Source organism: Pseudorca crassidens, chromosome 19 (genome assembly GCF_039906515.1).
Source record: "Pseudorca crassidens isolate mPseCra1 chromosome 19, mPseCra1.hap1, whole genome shotgun sequence".
NCBI lineage: Eukaryota > Metazoa > Chordata > Mammalia > Artiodactyla > Delphinidae > Pseudorca > Pseudorca crassidens.
The window spans coordinates 48559628-48581113 of record NC_090314.1 but is presented as its reverse complement, the minus strand read 5'-3'; the positions used below and the strand labels follow the sequence as shown (position 1 = coordinate 48581113).

Below are 21486 nucleotides of genomic sequence, written 5' to 3'. Positions count from 1 at the left end.
GAACACATACAAAAGAACACACACACATACACACAAAAGAACACATACAAACAAAAGAAATACACATTAAAAATATCTGATGGTTGCCTAACGTTGTAATGTTGAGCGTTGTTTAGATGGGAAGGGTAATGAGATTAAAGGGAATAAATAAACAATTAAACAAGAGAGGCCTTGCATGAACCATTGATGAAAGAAGGCTATAAATCAAGTAGAGTGTTTAACCCAGTCCTCTGTATCTAAGATTCCTTGCCACCAAGGAAGGAGGAAAAAAGCAATGAGTCACCTGAAGTTTGAGACCCTTAAGGCCCAGAGCACCCAAGGTAAAGGCAGAAAAGAAGTAGAAAGGTGTCTAAAATCAAAATTTCAAAGACCATGGTAGCACCAGCTCTCAGAGCACTTAAATCGTGTCCTCAAACTTCGTTTCCTTGGCTGTTTTAGTTCAGGTGGAGAGTGCTACATATGCTTGGCCTCATCACTCAACAGTCAGCCTAAATGGTTGAAGCTATTTTCTGTGCTGAGATCAAAGCAGTGCCGCCTGGTGACATATCTGCGAACTGAACTGTGGGAGGAGGATGCTGCAGGGGCCCAACGACAGGTGGGTTAGAGTCCGCCTGAGGACCGAAAACAGAGCGCAGGACAGCTGGTGTTTGGCAAAGCGATTTACAGATGAAAAGCAGCAGAGAGCAAGTTGGAATCCTCACCAGTCATCCAAACTGCATTCTCCCAGACATCCTGACAGCTGCAAGGGGCTTTAGAGACCCAGAGAAAAGGGGGTGACTTGCCCGAGGTCACACTGTGAGTCACGGCAGACCTGGGACAAGAACCCAGGACACTAAGGCGACAGTGGGAGCTGGAATTGCTGATAGGGGTTCCCTCTGGGAGAGGCCTGGCACCCAAGGGAGCATGGAAGCAAGAAGGCATCAATGAAAGAGCTGGCCTGGTGCCTACAGCATGGATGGCTCTCAGTAAGGAGGAGGTGATTCAAACTCCTAGCAGGCACTTGTTCTCAGCATTTGGGGATGTGCTTTCAATGCTAGAGATGATTCTTTTTTCTCGGTTTCCCTTTCCACCAGCTTCTTCTTTTACTTCTTGAATTCTGACTGCCCCCCTAACACTCCATTGGTAACTTGTCTGTGGCTACATCTGTGGTCTTAGATATCTCTAGGCCTTCTCTGCTGTACTTACAACACCAAAGATGTCACTGACCCTCCTCTCCTTTATCTCCTTTATCTACATTACTCTCATTCACTCATTCGACTAACACCTAATGAGCACCCACAGTGTGCAGGTACGTTTACTAAGATGAGTGAGAGGCCTCCGCTGGCCCCAAGGAGCTCACTGTCTGGTGTGGAGGATGCAGATATATAAACAGAGTTTTAATATAATGATAAATAGTCTCACAAAGGTTTTACAAGGTATAACATAACCCCAAAAAGAAAGCATTTAGTTCTACCCGAAAAATCTATATCTCCAGTGCCAGCTTCTTTCTTAAATTGTTCAAGCTTCACATTTTCAATTGACCTTTGGACATTTCTCACCTGAGGCACTTCAAACTCAGTATGTTTTAAACCTAGCTTATCACCTATCTCCCAAATCAAATATTTGTGACACAAAAACAGACCAAGAATAATAACAAAGTCTATTTAAGACCACTATGGTGTATACTCAAGACTGGAATAAATCAAGTCTGTGTTTAATCCATTGTTGTGCAATTTATTTAGAGAACAATGAAAGTCTCTCTAGAAACTAGAAAAGGGAGAAATAAAGAATCTATTATTTGGTTGGTGTCCTCTCCAAGTGATACAGATATTTTTTTCTCTAGCAGTCAGACATATATGTCCCTTCTGAGGATAAGTAGATAATAGCCAGTAAGATCATTCAATTAGCTCTTTTGGTTTGAAGTCTATAGTCACCAAGCTGCCTTCCGGTTAGAATCTTAATGCCCTCAGGAGAAGGAATTGGATAAGAATATTTCTCACTATAAATGAGTAATTCAGAACCATTTCCATTTTCCATCTTTTTTTCAGATTCAACCATCTAGGATCCTATCATAATAGAAATTCAGAGCTGCCTAGACTCCCTAGCAGCCTCTCTGCTGTATTCCTGGTCCCTACTCTCTCCTCCAATTCACACAATCCTCAGCTGTTAGCATAATCTTTCTCACATTCCATTCTCATGAGGTCACTCCCCAGCTCAATCACCAGCAGCAGCTCCCTTGGTCTATTTTATCAGTCTAAAGTCATCAGCCTGGAACCCAAAGCTTATCAACTGTCCCCAACACCATCATTTCAACCAAGTTTATACAGCCTCCGCTCCAAACAAGTTAATTTGCTTACCGTTGATCTCTTTCCCTTTGAGTCTGCATAGCCCTCCTAGCCAAGATGCATCTTCTGATTAGCCTCAACACTTCAGACACTGCCTAGACTTTAAATCCCTCAAGGACGTGTAGGCAAGGCCAGCATGTTCTCTGGGTCCAGAGAGGGGAGTCAAAAAAGCATCAAGTTATGACCAATAAGAGATAAGCTAAGTGGTCAAATCATTCAATCCTCAGATATTCCAAAAATGTTTGTAGATTTATAATATTTTAATATCCCTTCATATTTGTACAGGGCACTGTGCTAGGTGGTGGTGATATCATGGAGAGTCAAAGTCCCTGCCTACAAGGAACTTACAGTAAACAAATATAATTAAAATTACCATACATACTATGAAGGAAAAGAATGACGACTCTGTGAGAGAGAACAATAGGATGGAGCTAATTCGAAAAGATACATGCACCCCAGTGTTCATAGCAGCACTATTTACAATAGCCAAGACATGGACCCTACTTAAGTGTCCATCAACAGATGAATGGATAAAAAGATATGTGTGTATATGTATATATATATAATATATATAAAGGAATATTACTTGGCCATAAAAAAGAATGAAATATTACCATTTGCAGCAACATGGATGGACCTAGAGGATACTAAGTGAAGTAACACAGAGAGACAAATATTATATGATATCACTTATATGTGGAATCTAAAAAATAATACAGATGAATTTATTTACAAAATAGAAACAGACTCACAAGGTGTAGAAAACAAACTTATGGTTATCAAAAGTGAAAGGGGAGGGAAGGGATAAATTAGGAGTATGGGATTAACAGATACACACTACTATATATAAAATAGACAAACAACAAGAATTTACTGTATAGCACAGGGAACTATATTCATTATCTTACAATAACCTACGATGGAAAAGAATCTGGAAAGGGCTTCCCTGGTGGTGCAGTGATTAAGAATCCACCTGCCAATGCAGGGGACACAGGTCCAAGCCCTGGTCCAGGAAGATCCCACATGCTGAGGAGTAACTAAGCCTGTGCACCACAACTACTGAGCCTGAGCTCTAGAGCCCGTGAGCCACAGCTACTGAAGCCCGCATGCCTAGAGCCCAGGCTCTGCAACAAGAGAAGCCACCACAATAAGACCGCGTACCACAACGAAGAGTAGCCCCCGCTCACCACAACTAGAGAAAGCCTACGCACAGCAACCAAGACCCAATGCAGCCAAAAATAAATAAATAAAATAAATAAATTTATATATAAAAAAAGAAACAGTTAAAAAAAAGGATCTGGAAAGATATATATATATATATATATATATATATATATATATATATATATATATGAATCTCTTTGCTGTACACCTGAAACTAATGCAATATTGTAAATCAACTATACTTCAATTTTATAAAAAAAGAAAAAGATAGGATGAAGCTAATAATTTAGATTAGGTAGCACACGGAATATTCTGAGGAGGTGATATTAAGGCTGAGGCCTGAAGGATGAGTAGAATTTAACCAGTTAAAGAGAAAGGGAAAAGTACTTTAGGAAGAAGAAGTAATATTTGTCAAGGCTTACACTTTAATCACTCAGTCAATATTTTTTAAACATCTACTAAATATGTAATGCTTTTCAAATAACAGTATGGAGAAATATAAGACTTGGCCTTCCCTTAGCGAGACAAGACATAAATAGAATAACCAATTGTATTAGTCTGCTCAGGATGCTATAACAAAATACCACAGACTGGGTGCCTTAAACAACAGAAATCTATTTTCTCATAGTTCGGAGGCTAGAAGTTCATGATCAAGATGCTAGCAAATTTGGTTTCTGGTAAGAGCTCTCTTCCTATCTTGTAGTTGACTGCCTTCTCGTCATGCCCTCATATGACATTTCCATGGTGATGTGCATGCACAAGGGAGGGCAGTAGAGAAAGAGAGTGAGCTCTCTGGTGTCTCTTCCTATAAGGACACTAATCCTATTGGATCAGGGCTCCACCCTTATGATCTCATTAACCTTAGAGACTCCATCTGCAAACACAGCCACACTGGGGGTTAGGGCTTCAACATATGAATTGGGAAGGGAGGGGGACACAAATATTCAGTATATAACATCAATCAATAAACAAAAAATAATAATAGGAAAGGTATAGCACAGGGAACTCTACTCAATGCTCTGTGGTGACCTAAATGGGAAGGAAATCTTAAAAAAGAGTGGATATCTATATATAGATATAGATATGGATATATATATATATATAACTGATTCACTTTGTTGTACAGCAAAAACTAACACAACATTGTAAACCAACTATACCCCAATAAAATTTTTTTTAAAATAATAATAGGAACAGAATGAGTTTATTCTATTCGTTCATTAAACAAATAAGAATGAATACCCATCATGTACAGGCATATCTTGTTTGATTACATTTTGCTTTGTAACCTTCTACAAATTGAAGGTTGTGGTAACCCTGCATCAAGCAAATCTATTGGCACTATCTCTCCAACAGCATTTGCTCACTTTGTGTCTCTGTGTCACATTTTGGTAATTCTCACAATATTTCAAACTTTTTCATTATTATTATATTTGTTATGGTGATCTGTGTCCAGTGATCTTTGATGTTACTACTATTAATTGCTGAAGTATTTTTAAACTAAGGTATGTACATTTTTTTAGACATAATTCTATTGCACACTTAATAGACTACAGTACACTATAAACATAACTTTTATAAGCACTGGGAAGACAAAAAATTCATGTGACTTCCTGTGTTTTGCTACTTGCTTTATTGTGATGGTCTTGAATACAACTCACAATATCTGCAAGGTATGCCTGTACCAGATACTGTATTAAGGGTGGAGAATACATCCTGCAACAGGCAAACAAGGCTTCTATCATGGAGCTTACAGGCTAGATAGGAAGTAATCACAGTAAAGGGCAATAATAATAATGACAAGTATGTTAGCACTTGAGCAGTAGCAGGGATAGGCAACCTATCCCTGTGTTCCAACACATCAGAAAAAATCTAAAGAAGTATAAAAAAACTAAAGAAGTATATTTGGAGGATGGGCAGAGATAGCCAAGTGAAGAGTGGAATTAGAGTGTTCTGGACAGAGAGAGCAGTATATACAAAGACTGGGGCAAGAAAGTGGGTCAAGAAGTTCCATGTAGCTGGTGTAGGGGAGAGAAAAAAACCTTTTCCCTCTATCCTCTTATTTTCAGGATCTGGGGCCCTGCAGATTAAACTGACAAAAGACGGGTTAACAGAATTTTTAAAAACAACATTTTAGGGCTTCCCTGGTGGCGCAGTGGTTGAGAGTCCAACTGCTAATGCAGGGGACATGGGTGCGTGCCCGGGTCCGGGAAGATCCCACATGCCGCGGAGCGGCTGGGCCCGCGAGCCATGGCCGCTGAGCCTGTGCGTCCGGAGCCTGTGCTCCGCAACGGGAGAGGCCACAACAGTGAGAGGCCCGCGTACCGCAAAAAAAAAAAAAAAAAAAAAAATCAACATTTTATTTACACGTGCAACATGCATACACGTGAGCAAATTCAGTGATAAGTGACTCAAAGAGGTGGTTAGAATTTGGGGCCTACCTATCATCTTAGCAAAGGGCAATATATTTGTGGAGAAGTAACAAGACAAAGAAACAGGGTTTGGGCCTCTAGGGGTGGTAAATTGTAGAAAGGTAAATAGATGGGGAAATGAATGGAAGATAAAGATTATTTTAGTAAGGGTTTTTGGTGCAGACCCAGCTCGGTGCCAACCCTCTGTCTCCAGTGATAATGGTTGTTTTCCTGCTCCTTTTACAGGAGAGGGGAGGGGATACACCTTCACAAAGGGGAATTTATGTCATGCTTTTAGGCAGATAGGGGGAGGGCAAAAAGATTTATGTTTGCTGTCTTAATTGCTTTCAGTTCAAAATAATCCTCATGCCAAAGTGGCATTTTCTGATCCCCTTCACTGGAATATATAGTATAAGAGGGAGACAGGCGACTTAAGGCTGAATGAGGAGGCAGAGACTAGACCTTGGACAGCCTTGTAAGACTAGTTAAAGGGTTTGGACTATTTCCTGAGAACAATGGGAAATCCTAAATTGGGGCATGTAAAAAGTTAATAAACTGAAACTTCAATTAAAATGGAGTTGGGAGACCAGAAGAGGGCGTGAGAGCAATAGCAGAGCCCAACAGGAAGAAGAAAGACTTCCTCTTCTTTCCTGGCAAGAGCTCAGCCAATGAGAGACTGTCACAACTCAGCCAAGGAAGAGCCATGGACTTTTTGTTTACTATAGCCCTCCTGACTTCCTTTTCCCCTCTATAAAAGAGTTCTTCTCCATTTTTGTTGGGGACTTTCACATGGCTCACCATAGTTGCAGATCCTGAATTGAACTTTGCTGATCCCCCAAAAAACATTTTTTTGCTGAAGAAATAACTGTTAGTCTATTTTTATTAATTAATTAATTTATTTATATTTTGGCTGCATTGGGTCCTCATAGCTGTGTGCAGGCTTTCTCTAGTTGCTGAGAGCGGGGGCTACTCTTTGTTGCGGTTCGTGGGTTTCTCATTGTGGTGGCTTCTCGTTGCGGAGCGCAGGCTCTAGGCGCACCGGCTTCAGTAATTGTGGCACGTGGGCTCAATAGCTGGGGCTTGCGGGCTCTAGAGCTCAGGCTCAGTAGTTGTGGCGCACGGGCTTAGTTGCTCCACGGCATGTGGGATCTGCCCAGACCAGGGCTCAAATCTGTCCCCTGCATTGGCAGGCGGATTCTTAACCACTGCGCCACCAGGGAAGTCCCAGTCTATTTGTTTTAGGTCAACAGTGGGGAGGCTTAGTGAGGGGGGTCCTGACATGATTAAACTTGTTTTTGGAGGTAGGTGAGACTTGAGGCAGGAAGAGACATGAAGGTGTCTATTTAGGAGGTAAAATTAGTAGGGCTCTGAGACTGGATGTTAGGGCTAAAAAAAGAGAGTGGTTTCAGGTTTGGATGATGGAGAAACTGGGATAGGTAATATTTCAAGTAAGGTAATATTTCAAGTATGAGGAACGAGGAGTTCCATTCTGAACAAAGTATTTGTGAGACATCCAGTTGACAGCTAGGCATTTAGGTCTGGAGTTCTAAAAAGAGTCTGGCTGGAGATACAGATTTTGGAACAATTTTAGATAAAAAATTGAGGCCATGAGAATGAAAGAGTTTGCCTAAGAAGAAGGTGTAAGATGAGAAGGCCTAGAACTGACCCCTGAAGCATTCTAATGTTAGGGGTTCTGTAAAGGAAACTGATAAAGAACAGAGCAGTAGGAGGAAAACCAGGAGACTGTGTGATCAGAGATGCCAAAGGAAGGGGGTGACTTGAAGAGAGAGAAGCGAAGATGGTGGGGGAAGCTTCACGGTCAGGTAGTACAAAGTGGATAAGAGGCAGCGTACAACAGGGACAAGAGAAGCGTACAGATAAGGAGGACTGAAGGAATTCAGAAGAGTAAGCTTGCTCTGGCTATACCAGTGGGCCTGCACCTTGCCAATGATACCATGTCTAGTTTCTTGAATAGTTCCCTAAACCCTGGTTTCCAAATCTGATTGAATATGAAACAGACCAAGAGGCAGGCTAAGGAAAAGGATAATTTATCATGTTTGGAATAATGCTTATTGTAACCTAACTCTACTTGCCAGCTAAAGATATGTTGATAATGGGTGATGGCAGGATGCTCAAGTGGTTGCTGGACAGTGAGTTTAAGTAGGTCAATCAGGAACAGAAAAGGAAGTAAAAATGCTCTAAAAGAGTCCATCAAAGCACAACTTCAAACAATGGGGTCTGAATGGGCACAAAACCACAACAGATGTGTTAGCCCAGTGAACAATGGTCAGAAAAGAGATGCTCTTTATTAGAAAAAAGAAAAAGAGGGCAGGGGGGTGGGGGTGAATTTTAGGCAAATTCTAAGCTTAAGAGCCAGAGTGCTAAGCATCACAGAGTCTTTAAATGCTGAGCCTAGACACACATTTTTACACAAAAAATATCATGTTTATATATCCTGTGTTGTGAGTTCCTACATTTAAATTTACAAGAATCAAATGCACAGGTACAAGACACAGCAGCATGTTGTGTGAAACAGCGCTATGTGTGTAAAATAACAAAAAGCTTAGCATGAGCAGTCATGTGACTGTTATGCACATACAACTTTAGTCCACTTTAATAGAAGTCATCCAGATAGTAAAAGCAATAGTCCTATTGCCTTCTGAATTCATTTGACTAAATCTGGAGTGCTGTGTTCAGTTAAAACATCACATTTTAAGAGTAATATCGCTTACCCACCCCTGTCTTTCCATTCCCACTGCCAGTCTCTCATCTCAAAGATGGTCAATCCTCCCATGGCACAAGCCTTTTGCAGTGTCACTTTGCCATTCCTCCCATCTCCTCCTGTTGAGACACAGGCTGGCCCTGTGTCTTAATCTGACCAATAAGAAGTGATGGGGTTTGACTTACAGACCTAGGCCTTAAGGGGTCTCACTGCGTCCGTTTTTGCCTTCTTGGTTGCCAGCCGCCAAGTCAAGAAGCTAGGATTAGACTACTGACTGATGAGAGGTCATGTGGAGGAGAAATGAGGGGCTCAGCCAACAGCCAGCACCAAGGCCCCAAACATGTGAGTGAAGCCATCTTGGATCTTCCAGCCCTAATCAAGCCAACGATGGTAATATTCTGTATCTATGCTATCCAGTATGGGAGTCGCTAGCCACATAAGTGTATTGAGTCCTCAGAATGTGGCTAGGGCATCTGAAGAGCTTCATTTTTAATTTCACTTGAATTTAACTAAACTGTAGCTAGTGGCTACCACACTGGACAGTGTAGAACACTATTTCCACTCTAATTCATCCAGCATAATCCTGCTAACAGAACAGGGCATATGGCAGCATAAAATCACCTTAGCACCTACCCTTTATGGGGCTATAAGTACACAAGCAGTGACTAGAGATGGCTGGTGGTAAAGGTTATAGCTCTGTCAACTGGTGTTTAAAACAAAACAAAACACTCCCCTGCAACATCACCCAAAGGAAGGGAGTGACCCATTCTAATCTGATTTTATCTGCATAAAATGTGAGAACCAGAAAGGGAAATTTCCACACAAATGGAATATACCATTGAGTCCCACATCTACCCTAGAGATGTCCTCATTAGGACAGCAACCTTTAAAAACTGTTTTCTTCAACCATATGGTTACCAAAGGGGAAAGGGAGGAAGAGAGGGAGAAATTAGGTGTGTGGGATTAGTAGATACAAACTACTATACACAAAATAAGCAACAAGGATTTACTGTATATCACAGGGACCTATATTCAGTATCTTGTAATAACCTATAGTGGAAAAATAATCTGAAAAAAGAAAATATATCTGAATCACTTTGCTGTACACCTGAAACCAACATGATATTGTAAATCAACTATACTTCAATTAAAAAAATATTGCAGAGACTGTTTTTCTCATCTACCAAAAACCAAAATTTTAATAGTTCCCTGTTCACACATTTCGGGGGTAGGGGGAGCAAGAAGGAAATCTGAGAGCCTCTTATGTGTGTTAGACACAGTCACATACATTAATGTACGTAGTTCTCTTAACGGTGTTTTTTCAGACTAAGGAAATAGAAGTTCAGAGAGATTGTGACTTGCCTAAGGACCTAAAGCTAAGTTAGTGCCAGAGATAAAATTCAACTCCAACCTCCGGATTTCCCAACACACCACAACGCCTCTCTTAACAAGAATAAAAATTTCTGCTCTCCTGAGATTTTCCGTGATCTGGCCACCTAAATACTCATTTCCAGTTAATGTCTTAACTCTTACCAGATTGATCTCATTCTGCATTCTTTCACTTTCTCCTTTCATTTCTTCTAAGTCTACCCACCCTTCAAAATCCAGTTGAAGTCTGAAACTTTCTTCATCTCAATGCTAATTAATTTCCCTTTCCTCTGAATTTTTATGTCACTTATAATGGGCACCACATAATGTAGCATTCTTTGTTACATTACTTTTCGTTAAACAGACCGTAATCTCTTTCAGGACAGAGGTCATACTAAATCTTTGAAGAATGGCAATCTTTCCAATTTCCTATTTCCCTTTGAGCCATGAATAGGTAGTTCTGGAATGGATGAACGACCTAAACTCAACAGACAGATACTTCTTGATTAATTAAAGTCAGCCCCAAACTCTCGAGTTTAACTCTTTGCTTAATCTACCACGCACCAATTAATCCAGCAAGGTTGAATAGCGAACCGAGAGCTCGGCCCGGCCACGTAAGGCTCCCAGCGGACTCCCGCACGCCACGCCCAGCCTATTGGTTGTTGATGAGGCGTGCCCCAGCCTTGGGTGGCCGATGGGGCGTGGCGTGCGTGAAGGAAGGCGTGGCCGAGAAGAGGAACCTACGCTCTGGATCACACTCGGTAGTCTCCGGTAGTCCTCGACAACTTCCGGCAACGGTCTCCTCCTCCGCTGATTCACCTCGGGTATTTCCGGTCTCCTTCGGGCCTTTTCGTCTGGCTCCCGCGCGGGTCTCTCCACTTCGGGTTTTTCCGTGTCCCGCTCGGAGGTGCTCGGCAAACGCTCGGCTTCCCCCATCCCCCGGTAACGGTTGCTGGTGAGTTTAAATGAGCCGGGGCTGGCCGGGCCGGAGCCGCTACGGGGGGGGCCTGAGGCACTGCAGAAAGTGGGCCTGAGCCTCCAGGATGACGGTGCTGCAGGAACCTGTCCAGGTAATGGTAACCGTCTTATCTGAGGCTTGGCTCTCAGCCTCGGTCGAGAAGCAGCGTATGGCCACTCCGCGGCCTGGTGCGGCCTAGGCCCAGCTGCTTCTCCCGCCTACCCTCACGCCGGTTCCTGCCTGTCTTCTCGTTAGTTCCGAGGCCTTGCTCGCAACCTCAGCCGTGTTACCTCTGGCCCTACGTTACTTCTTCCCCTTGGTGTGAGCGGAGTTCGGCAATAATACCTCATTTCTCCCTGGGCCAGCGTCCGGTGAGCCCCTCCTGTCAGCCCAGCGGCTGGGCCCCGGCCGGCGTGAGGGATGAGGGGCCGACAACTCGCCCCAGGTGCTCTCTTGCCTAAGGATGTTTGGGAGGCACGTTTGATCGGCGCTTGTACGATCTTCATAACGGTGGGGCAAGTTTGCAGGACGAGTGTTGGTTTTGTTTTTGTTTTCTGTGAGAGGGTGGAGGGAGGGTAGGATCGGTGTTTTTAATACGAATTTCTATTTTGGTAACAGACTTTATAGTCCACGTTGCTTTTCTCGCTCAGTAAATTTCCCTCTGGACAATGATCTGCGAAGAGAGCCCCGAGGCCCAGTGCCGAGGCGCAAGCACCTGTACAAGGGGAGAGGGTGGAAACGGCAAATTGGATTTTTTCCATGACCTGTGAGGGGGATGAGGAGTGTTGTGCCTGTTTACAAGGCGTTCAGAAAATGAAAGACAAATGATGGTTTTTCCATCCATACCACACCAAGGTATGCTTTGACGCACAGTGCTCTGTTGGCATGGAAGAAACACTATTGGATTTTTAAGTGTGTGAAGCAGTGCCAAGTCATTTCCCCCCCGCCATCTGAAGAAACTGAATCTTTTGTCCCTTGGTGATGGACCAGGTCTGTGAGACTTTCACCCTATCCTGTGATCTTTGACTTAATTAGAAGAGTTGACCTCTATTAACTGCTGTCATTGAGTCATGGGCTTTCTTTATTTTGAAGTTATAAAGCAAACCGATTTTAGAAATTACTTCATATTGCCCTTAAAGACCTGTGATGTCAAATAGTAAATATTTTAATACATCACTCCTTCCATATTTCCTTAATTTTTCTTCACAGGATGAAATATCAACTTCTCCTAGTTGGCTCCTTCTCCAGCTCTTTACATATAGCAGCTATTCGTTTTTTAATTAATGTAATGTGGGATTCTGTCTTAGGAAGTTTACCTGTTTGTACATTATACTGGTGCTTTCAAAGCTATTTCTTTCCATTCAAATTTCTCTTACTAGTGAAGAGTCTCTTTTTAAGATTTTTTTTTTTTTGAGGCCTAACATGAAATTAGAAGTTGCTATCTATACTCTTAAATGGATAAGCAGATCACTCAAGTTGTTTAATTTCTGTTTCATATTTTTGTTATTTTGTCTTAATAATTAATGATACATTTGCCCTATAGGTACAGCTTCTAAAATGATAAACTAGTTTTATTGCTAGCCTATAACCACTTTTTAATAACAATTTCAACTTGCATAAAAACATGGAGAAGAAAAGAAACATGTAGCCAACTCCTTGATAGTACCCATCAGGTTTTCTCTTTTTCCTTAAAGTACTCTTAGCAGTAATGCATTTAGGTATTTTTAAGGCTTAAGAGTCAAATTTGTCTCCCCCCTCCCCCCACGCACACTACCTTTGTTTATTAGATTTGGGGACAGAGGTAAGAAGTTTTAGGATATAGCTAGGTGAGAATTTTGGTTATAATTTTTAGGATAAGAAGTCATTCAAGAAGGGATCTGGAGCAGTAGGAGGAACAAGCAACTTTGGCTACGATGATAAAGATAAACTGATCAGGGATAGTGCTGAAAACAGGAAAGAAGAGTAAGGAAGAAAATAAAAATAGAACAACTAAATAAGATACTTTTTTTTTTTAAACTATGATAAGCGATTGCATGTATTTGTAGAGGAATGAGAGTAAGTTTCCTTTCTAGGGATGCCTCAGGGTTTGAGGTATTACTAGGCATAGGAAAAAGTTGAGAGAAAAGATGAGCAACTGTTTTTTGCTTTTTCTTTTTTTAAAGTTTTAACATGGAATACCCAGGTTGATATGTCACATAAGCCTAAATATAAGTGCTCCAAATTATCTCTTATAGGAAATTGTTACTTTGAGTCTTTGCAAAAAATCTCTCCTATTATGAGGCAGAAATTCTGTCAATTATTTTATTTTTAAAATAACTAGGGAAGACACACTAGCCTAAGTGACTTGAATCCATGCTAATTTGCATGTTTATAAAATTCACCTGATGAAATTGATTTTTAAAAAGACATTTTATGTAGATTTATCAATTATTCCTGGGGGTAGGACATCACAGAAGTGTTGGATGAAGTTGTAAAAATCACCTTAGTAAGCAGTATAGTAAGTGGGTGCTTCACACATATAATATTGTTTTAGAGATTATTAGATAGTGAAGGAATACTTTTGGCTTGGGATAAGATGAACAGGGACAGCATCTAACGTGGATTCATAAGGTACCATTTTCAAGTAATAGAATTGAAGGTAGTGTATTCAGGAAAATTGTGTTAGATGATTCCCACCACCCCCCGTAATGGCTTTTCAATAAAGCTGTGTTATCCAACGAGAGTAGAAAAAAATGAAATTCCTAAATATATTTTATGCTTTTAAAAAATATATGTATGTAACTAAATTGATAAATCAATAGGCATTTGACTATTTGATCTTCATTGAAAAAATTTATATATTCAAGTTAGCTGAAACATTTTGTTTATAAAATTTTCTTTTGGAAAACAGATTACATTGTATTTAGGTCCAATATAGTGTCTTGAAGACAGTGCTACATAGTACCTGAACTGGGAGAATAAGCTTTGGGATGGGGAGGTAGAGGGGGAAGTCGTTACAAATATGTAGTAATTCCTTTATGGACTAGTATCCCGATATAGCCTTTGTGCTTATATATAGAGAAAGCATGAGACAAATAATCACAAATTAATAATTATAAACTGTGATAAGAAGGGCACTATAAATAGGGTGTTAGGAGAGAGACCTAATAGGAGGGTCCTGACCTAAGTCAGATCTGCAATTGGACCATCAATGTTCAGAAGCAGCCTCAATGAAAAAAATCAAATTGGGAAGACTGTTATGCACCTGCTATGTGCCAAGCACAGATAAAAGACATTCTAACACCTACTCTAAAAAGGATGTTAGGAAAGTTCCTTTTGAGCAAATAACATTGAACCTGAGTTCAAAGTTTGAGAAGGAAACAGTAGTTTGAAGAGCATTACAAGCAGAGAAAACAGCATGTGCAAAGTGCCTAAGACACAGCAGAACTTGGCATTGGAAGAACTGAAAGAGGGCCAGTGTGGCTGGAGTTGCATAGTAATGGAAGGCCATTATAAGGAGTTCAGTTTTCATTCTAACTGTAATGGGGGAATCACTGAAGGATTTTCAGCCATGGGTTGACACTATCTGATATAGATCTTAAGATCTCTCTGGCTACTATACGTGAAAGGTCAGGGAGGAAGGAGGCAAAAGTAAACACAGTCTTAGGATGAAGGTAACCTAGACTAAAGTGGTAGCAGTGAAGTAGGAAAGAAGTAGATAAATTCAAGAGATGTTTTAGAGGAAGAACCAATGAGACATGGAAATTGATTGTTTGTGGGGGGATCAAGAACAGCTACCTGGATTTAATTTTGGGGGGCACCATTTAATAAATGGAGAATTCTTTGAGAGGAGACAAATTTGAAGGAGGACAATTAAGAATTCTGTTGTGAACAAATTGAGTTGGAGATATTTGTGAAACCAACCAGTAGAAATGTGGATATGTAACCTCTAATCTTTTGAGGGGTCTAGTCTTGTTGGGAAGATAAGTATACTTAACAGGAACAACTGGATAATGTTACAAGTCAGTATGTGATTGCACAGATAACAATAAATACAGGAAAGAGAGATCCTTGTAGACTGGAAAAATGGGAACGGTTTCTTGAAGGAGTAGAACTTAAAGCTTTAGAAGGTGGAAAGGGTTTGAACTGGTAGGGAAGAGAGAATATTCTTGGCATGGAATGGCATGAGCAAGAGCCCAACGTTGAGAATGGTGTTTAGGAACAGGAAAATAATAAAACTATAGAATTGGCTAGGATGGAAATAGAGGAGGAAAAGATAAGGTTTTGCTAGCCAAGTAGAATCAGGTTACAGGGGACTTAACATCCAGGCTGAGGAGTTTAGATTTAATTTGTTGGTAATAAATAGCCATTATAGGTTTTTCAACAGAAAAATTATGTAATGAAAGCACTGCTTTGGAAAAATTAATCTGATGCTATTGGGAAGGAGGGACAAGGCAAGATTTAAGGAGACATACAGGCTAGTAGAGAAATCCAGTTACATGGTAATGTATATCAGGGTTTCTCAATCTTGGCACTATTGATGTTTTGAGCAAGCTAATTTTTTGTTGTAGGGGTACTGTCCTGTGTATTGTAGAGTGTTTTGCAGCATCCCTGGCCTCTACCCACTAGATGTCCCCTCTGTTTGTGACAACCAAAGATGCCCCCCAGACATCACTACATGTCCTTTTGGGGGGCAAAATTGCCCAGACTGAGAACCACTGATGTAGACCTGAACTAAATTAGAGTTCTAGAAATTAGATTGTAATGTATAATAGGAAAATTCCACAGTGATTTTTTTTCTTCATACCTTCTTATATTGTTCATTTCTTTTATGATCTAAAAAAAGATCATTTATAATCTAAAAGAAAACTATTTTCTTTTTTGACAAAAATAAGAATAACACAAAACAATCTATGTGGTCACATTTAAGTCTGAATTAGTTGTACAACTTACAGAGGTTTGTTTATATTTAAAATAATATTTTATATTTAAGAAGAGCAAGCAAGTAAGGAACTTTGCCATTTCATTTCTGTGGTGTTGATTTAATTATCTTTAAAACCACTGGCCTAGGACTGACCCATTAATTTAATCAGTAGGATTTCTCTTTTAAACTTTTTTTTGGGGTCGGTGGGTGTTGCTCTGTTTGGCTTCATAACCTTTCGCAGCATTTCGTCCATGTGGCTTTACTTTGTAGAACTCCTGAAGTGATTCACTGAGTGATATTCTTTTATGGGCAGGTTTACACCAGCAGTTGAGCAGTAGATGAATAACAAGGGGGCTAATCTTATCCCTGTCTGTCATGAGCTACCAATTTGTAATGCTTTAGAAAATAGTTCATTCCCCACTCCATTCCCCCAAAAGAGATACATACCGTCACTCAGATGCTGGAGCAGAGTGGTGATGAAAGCTGTTATGTGGCAAGTTTTACTTCTGGGATGTATGGGAGTTTTTGTTGCCTGCCTTCACTGTCCCTTTCTGACCCTCTTAAGAATTGGTGATAAAGGAATGATGTTGTTCTGAGCAAAACTTGATTTTAAATCAGAAATGGATAGAACTCTTGAATATGATACTTTTTTTCTCTTTCATTTATTTAATTTTAAAAAGACAGAAAGTCAAAGTTCTAGGAGTTTTGGGGCACAATATTAATGTGCCAAATTTTCGTGGTGATCAATATCACTAATGTAGCTGGTGAATCAATCATTGGGTCTTTTTTTTTCTTTTAGTTATTTTACTTTATTTTTTCAGCATCTTTATTGGAGTATAATTGCTTTACAATGGTGTGTTAGTTTCTGCTGTATAACAAAGTGAATTAGCTATACATATACATATATCCCCATATCTCCTCCCCCTTGCGTCTCCCTCCCACCCTCCCTATCTCACCCCTCTAGGTGGTCACAAAGCACCGAGCTGATCTCCCTGTGCTATGCGGCTGCTTCCCACTAGCTGTCTATTTTACATTTGGTAGGGTATATGTATCCATGCCACTCTCTCACTTCGCCCCAGCTTCCCCTTCCCCTTCCCTGTGTGCTCAAGTCCATTCTCTACGTCTGCATCTTTATTCCTGTCCTGGCCCTAGGTTCTTCAGAATCTATTTTTGTGTGTGTGTGTGGCTTATATGTTACAAAATAAACAACTGTGGCAGATATAATGAGAGATGTTACATAACACAAACTATAAATTATATTTATTGAATTTGTTTATATTAAGAGCTGGAAAAGCAAAAGGTTTTAAGTGCCTAATGTGTGCCAGTCAGTATACCAGGAGCACCATATCATTTCATTTAACCCACACAAGTCCAAAAATAGAGTTCCATTTTTCACATGAGGAAATTGAGGCTGAGAAACGTTAAATAATTCCCCAAAGTCACACTGCTGAAAGTGCTGGCACACACATTTGAACACAGGTCTCCAACATCAAATCCTGGGTATATTCTTTCTCTTCACCATGTTCTTTTAGTAGGTTCTTAGGAAATCTCCATATTTTATAAAGGAGTAATTAGGTGGTAATTATTTGCATTACAAAAATAATTCTATGTACCATGGAGTTTCTTTCGAGATTTCCAGAGATCCTTAACTATTGGACATATAATAATACAGAAAAACTTAAGGCTAAGACTAACATAAAATGCTAACAGTGGGAGGACTGCCAGAGTTCAAAGGCCATTTGTTTATTCATTCACCATACATTAGTTAAAGCACCTACTTAAAAAGTACATAATAGGGCTTCCCTGGTGGCGCAGTGGTTGAGAGTCTAACTGCCGATGCAGGGGACACGGGTTCGTGCCCCGGTCCGGGAAGATCCCACATGCCGCAGAGCGGCTGGGCCTGTGAGCCATGGCTGCTGAGCCTGCGCGTCCGGATCCTGTGCTCCGCAACGGGAGAGGCCGCAACAGTGAGAGGCCCGCGTACCGCAAAAAAAAAAAAAAAAGTACATAATAAATGCTGGGAGTATATAGTGAGCAAAAACAGATGTAGTCCCTACCTTTCTAAAGTTTATATTATAGTGAGGAAGACATTATTCACATACTCTTCTAAATATGTGTAAAATTAAAACAGTGAGAAGTATTGCAAAGCAAAGGTACTTGGTGTCATCAGAGTGTATAAGGATGCCTAACCTCATCTGGGTGTCCTAAAAAAGCCTTCCCTGGGAAAGAAGTCCAAAGAATGACTAGAATTTGCATATTTTGAAGGAAAGGAAGGGGGTGTGCCAGGCAAAATGAACTGTATGTTTAAAGGACCTGTGGCAGAAGGATAACATGGCAGATTTGAGGAGGTGAAAGAAGGTCGTTGTGGTAGCATGGAAAGCATGAGAAAATATGATGCAAGATGAACAGAAGAGGTAGGTACAGACTATACCACACTGCCTAGTTTGGTGGCTTTTGCTTTTATCATTAAGAACAGTGAGAAGCCATTGAAGGATTTTAAGCAAAGGGGTGATATGATCAGATCTGACTTGTGAAAAGCTCATAGGGAGAGAATGGATCATAGGGTAGAAAAGAATTCAGAGGGGCTAAGTAAGACACTCTTAAAGTAATCCAGGGAAAAAATGGTCTGCCTTTAAAAGTAAATGTTTAGGGGACTTCCCTGGCAGTCCCCTAAGTGCAGTGGTTAAGACTCTGCGCTTCCAATGCAGGAGGCGCAGGTTTGATCTCTGGTCGGGGAACTAAGATCCCACATGCCACACCAAAAAAAAAAAAAAAAAAAAAGTAAATGTTTATTAAGTTTCTTCCTTTCATTATTACTGCAGTTGCCTAATTTAAATGAGTATCGGGGCTTCCCTGGTGGCGCAGTGGTTAAGAATCCCCCTGCCAATGCAGGAGACACGGGTTCGAGCCCTGGTCTGGGAAGATCCCACATGCCTCGGAGCAGCTAAGCCCGTGTGCCACAACTACTGAAGCCCACGCATCTAGAGCCCTTGCTCTGCAGAAAGAGAAGCCACTGCAATGAGCAGCCTGAACACCACAATGAAGAGTAGACTCCACTCGCTGCAACTAGAGAGAGCCCATGCGCAGCAACGAAGACCCATTGCAGCCAATAAATAAATTAATTTAAAATTTTTTTTAATAAAATGAAATAAATGAGTATCATTTTGAAAGATACCTATAGGCATAGTTTCAGAACCCTAGGTCATATATGGTCTGGTAGAACACCAGAAGGCCAGATCAGTTCTTTGGGGGGTTTAGAATTTAGCCAGTCACTGTGCTAGGATTATCTCAGAGGTAAGTATTGTTATCCTTATTTTACAGATGATTAAAGCTAAAGGTCAGAGAATTGATTTGGTCATCTAGATTAGTGTCCGAGGGATCTTTATCTGCCTTGGATTGAGGTGTGGAGATCATATTAAGTATTCAAGAAATAATTGAGTCACATTAGGTTTGAATACCCTTTAGCTGTTGTTTTCTGAATGACTTTTTTTTTGAGTTACTCTATCCAAATGTTGAAATTCTCTGAGGAAAACACAGTTTATTGCATTATCTTTTATCTGTCTCTTTGTTGTGTTGTAGTATAGAGGAAATACAGATTAGATAGCAGTGATTCTGTAGTATGTTTAAAACCTGCTATTATATTCACTCCTTGCTAACACCACATATTTTTGTTCAAAGGTTCAGCTTTCTGGCTGTTTGATAAGAAAACAAAAGCACAGTGAGCACAATGACAATGACCAGATAGGTGCCTGTAGAATAATACCCGACTTATTTCTCATTGTCAGTAAATACCTGAAAATTCAAAATGTTAAGGCTTTGTGTAACCTACCTGAAGAACTTGATTTTCTCAAATTGGTTAAGTTTTTTATGTTGTTTTTTTTTTTTTTACTGCAATCAGGATCATATAGCAAACAAAGTAGATGCTCAATAAATACTTACCAAATGGATGAATGATGTATTTCAGAGGTGGCAGGCATATTGAATAAGATGATAAGGAAAATGATCCAAGTAGTATGGAGACATGATCTCAGCTGCCATTTACCAGAAAAATCTGGTTATCTTCCAGGTATTTATAGATCACACCACTGAGAGATTTTATTGCCCCCAAATCTGATGTATTCCAACCCCTCAGTCACACTGACCCTTATCTCCTTACCAGATTCTTGGTTCCTTTATAATGTTTTGCTTATTGTATCAAGGAAGAAACAGCTGGATGTTATTTTGTATTTTTTTATATTGCCAACATTAATGTTTTAATAATGTTTATAGGAATATCTTATATTTTACTTCCAGATTGGCTTACTAAAAGTTTACAGGTCAGTAAGTGGAAAATAGATTCAGAGTTTTAAAACATTCATTCAACAAACTTTATTGAGCATTCACTATGTTTTTGTTTTGTTTTGTTTTGTTTTTGTACGCGGGCCTCACTGTTGTGGCCTCTCCCGTTGCGGAGCACAGGCTCCGGACGCGCAGGCTCAGCGGCCATGGCTCACGGGCCCAGCCGCTCTGCGGCATGTGGGATCCTCCTGGACCAGGGCACAAACCCGTATCCCCTGCATCGGCAGGCAGACTCTCAACCACTGCGCCACCAGGGAAGCCCGAGCATTCTCTATGTTTGAAGACAGTTATCTAGGATAACTAGGGAAATAACTTAGTTAAGTAGGATAACCAGGGAATTATAGAGAAAAATAGAATCTGGCTTTTGCCCGCAAGAAGTTGCAACCTGGTTAACCAAATAATATAACCAAATCTAATAAAAAGCCTGATATTTTTTTAAAAAGTATAAACAAAATTGTCTAGGACCTCATAGAATGGAGTAATTAATATTGCATGGGATAGATCAGTGAAGGCTTCATGAAAGGAAGAGACCATGTAAGCTGAATTTTGAAGAAAGGATGACAAATTTCAGGAGATAGAAGTTAAAGACAAAGGACAGCCCAAACAGAGGTGAAGACTCTGAAATATGAAAATACAGCTGATGTTTAGGGACTGATGGAGCTTTGTTCTGTAGATGTTTATTGTGTAAACTTTGTGGGGCTATCCAAGAGGAATCATTAGCAAGTTTTGATCAGGGAAGAAGACATGATAGTGATAATGATGAGGGCAGCAGCTAAAATTTATTGAGTAATTATTAGGTATGTGCTAGGAACCATTGTGTACTTTATTGGAGTCTTATGTTTTAAATTAAGAGACTGAGTCTTAAGAGACATTGTTACTTGCCCAAGACACAGAACTAGTAAGTCATGGAACATGAATTTGAACGCAAGCCTCTCACTATTGTCTCCTGTTTAGCAGTGATGATGTTTTTGTTTGAGGAATTCTGGGACAGGATGGATTACATTGTAGCCTGTAGGTAGAAAAACCACTTAGGAAAATAAAAGTTTACAGGAAAGAAGATTCTGTTACAGACTGGAACTAGGAAAGAGGGGATAGACCCTAGGTACTTTTCTTTATGTGCAGTTCTATAAATGATGGTTAGATTCACTAACCAGCCCATTAAAATCTTTTAAATCCATAACTTACCCAGATTGATTTACCAGTACAATTGTTATTTCATGTATACTTACCCAACGTTTCTGACCTTGTATAGTGAAAGACTTTTTGAGTTTCAAACAAGGAGTACCTCTCCTAGTCCT

General features: G+C 40.3%; 1 protein-coding gene across 8 annotated transcripts in view; it reads left to right on the top strand.

Moving 5' to 3' along the window:
- Window positions 1-10890: 10890 nt before the first annotated feature.
- Window positions 10891-21486, top strand: part of CDC27 (cell division cycle 27) — a 58998-nt gene continuing 48402 nt past the window's right edge. For 6 of the 8 annotated variants that reach the window (XM_067715817.1, XM_067715814.1, XM_067715816.1 and 3 more), the window contains exon 1: window positions 10892-11059. In XM_067715817.1, coding sequence (XP_067571918.1) covers window positions 11033-11059 — 27 coding nt within the window. In that variant the 5' untranslated portion in view covers window positions 10892-11032. Of the gene's footprint in view, window positions 11060-21486 lie in introns of all 8 variants that reach the window. The other 2 variants (XR_010937511.1, XM_067715815.1) reach the window with 1 other exon arrangement.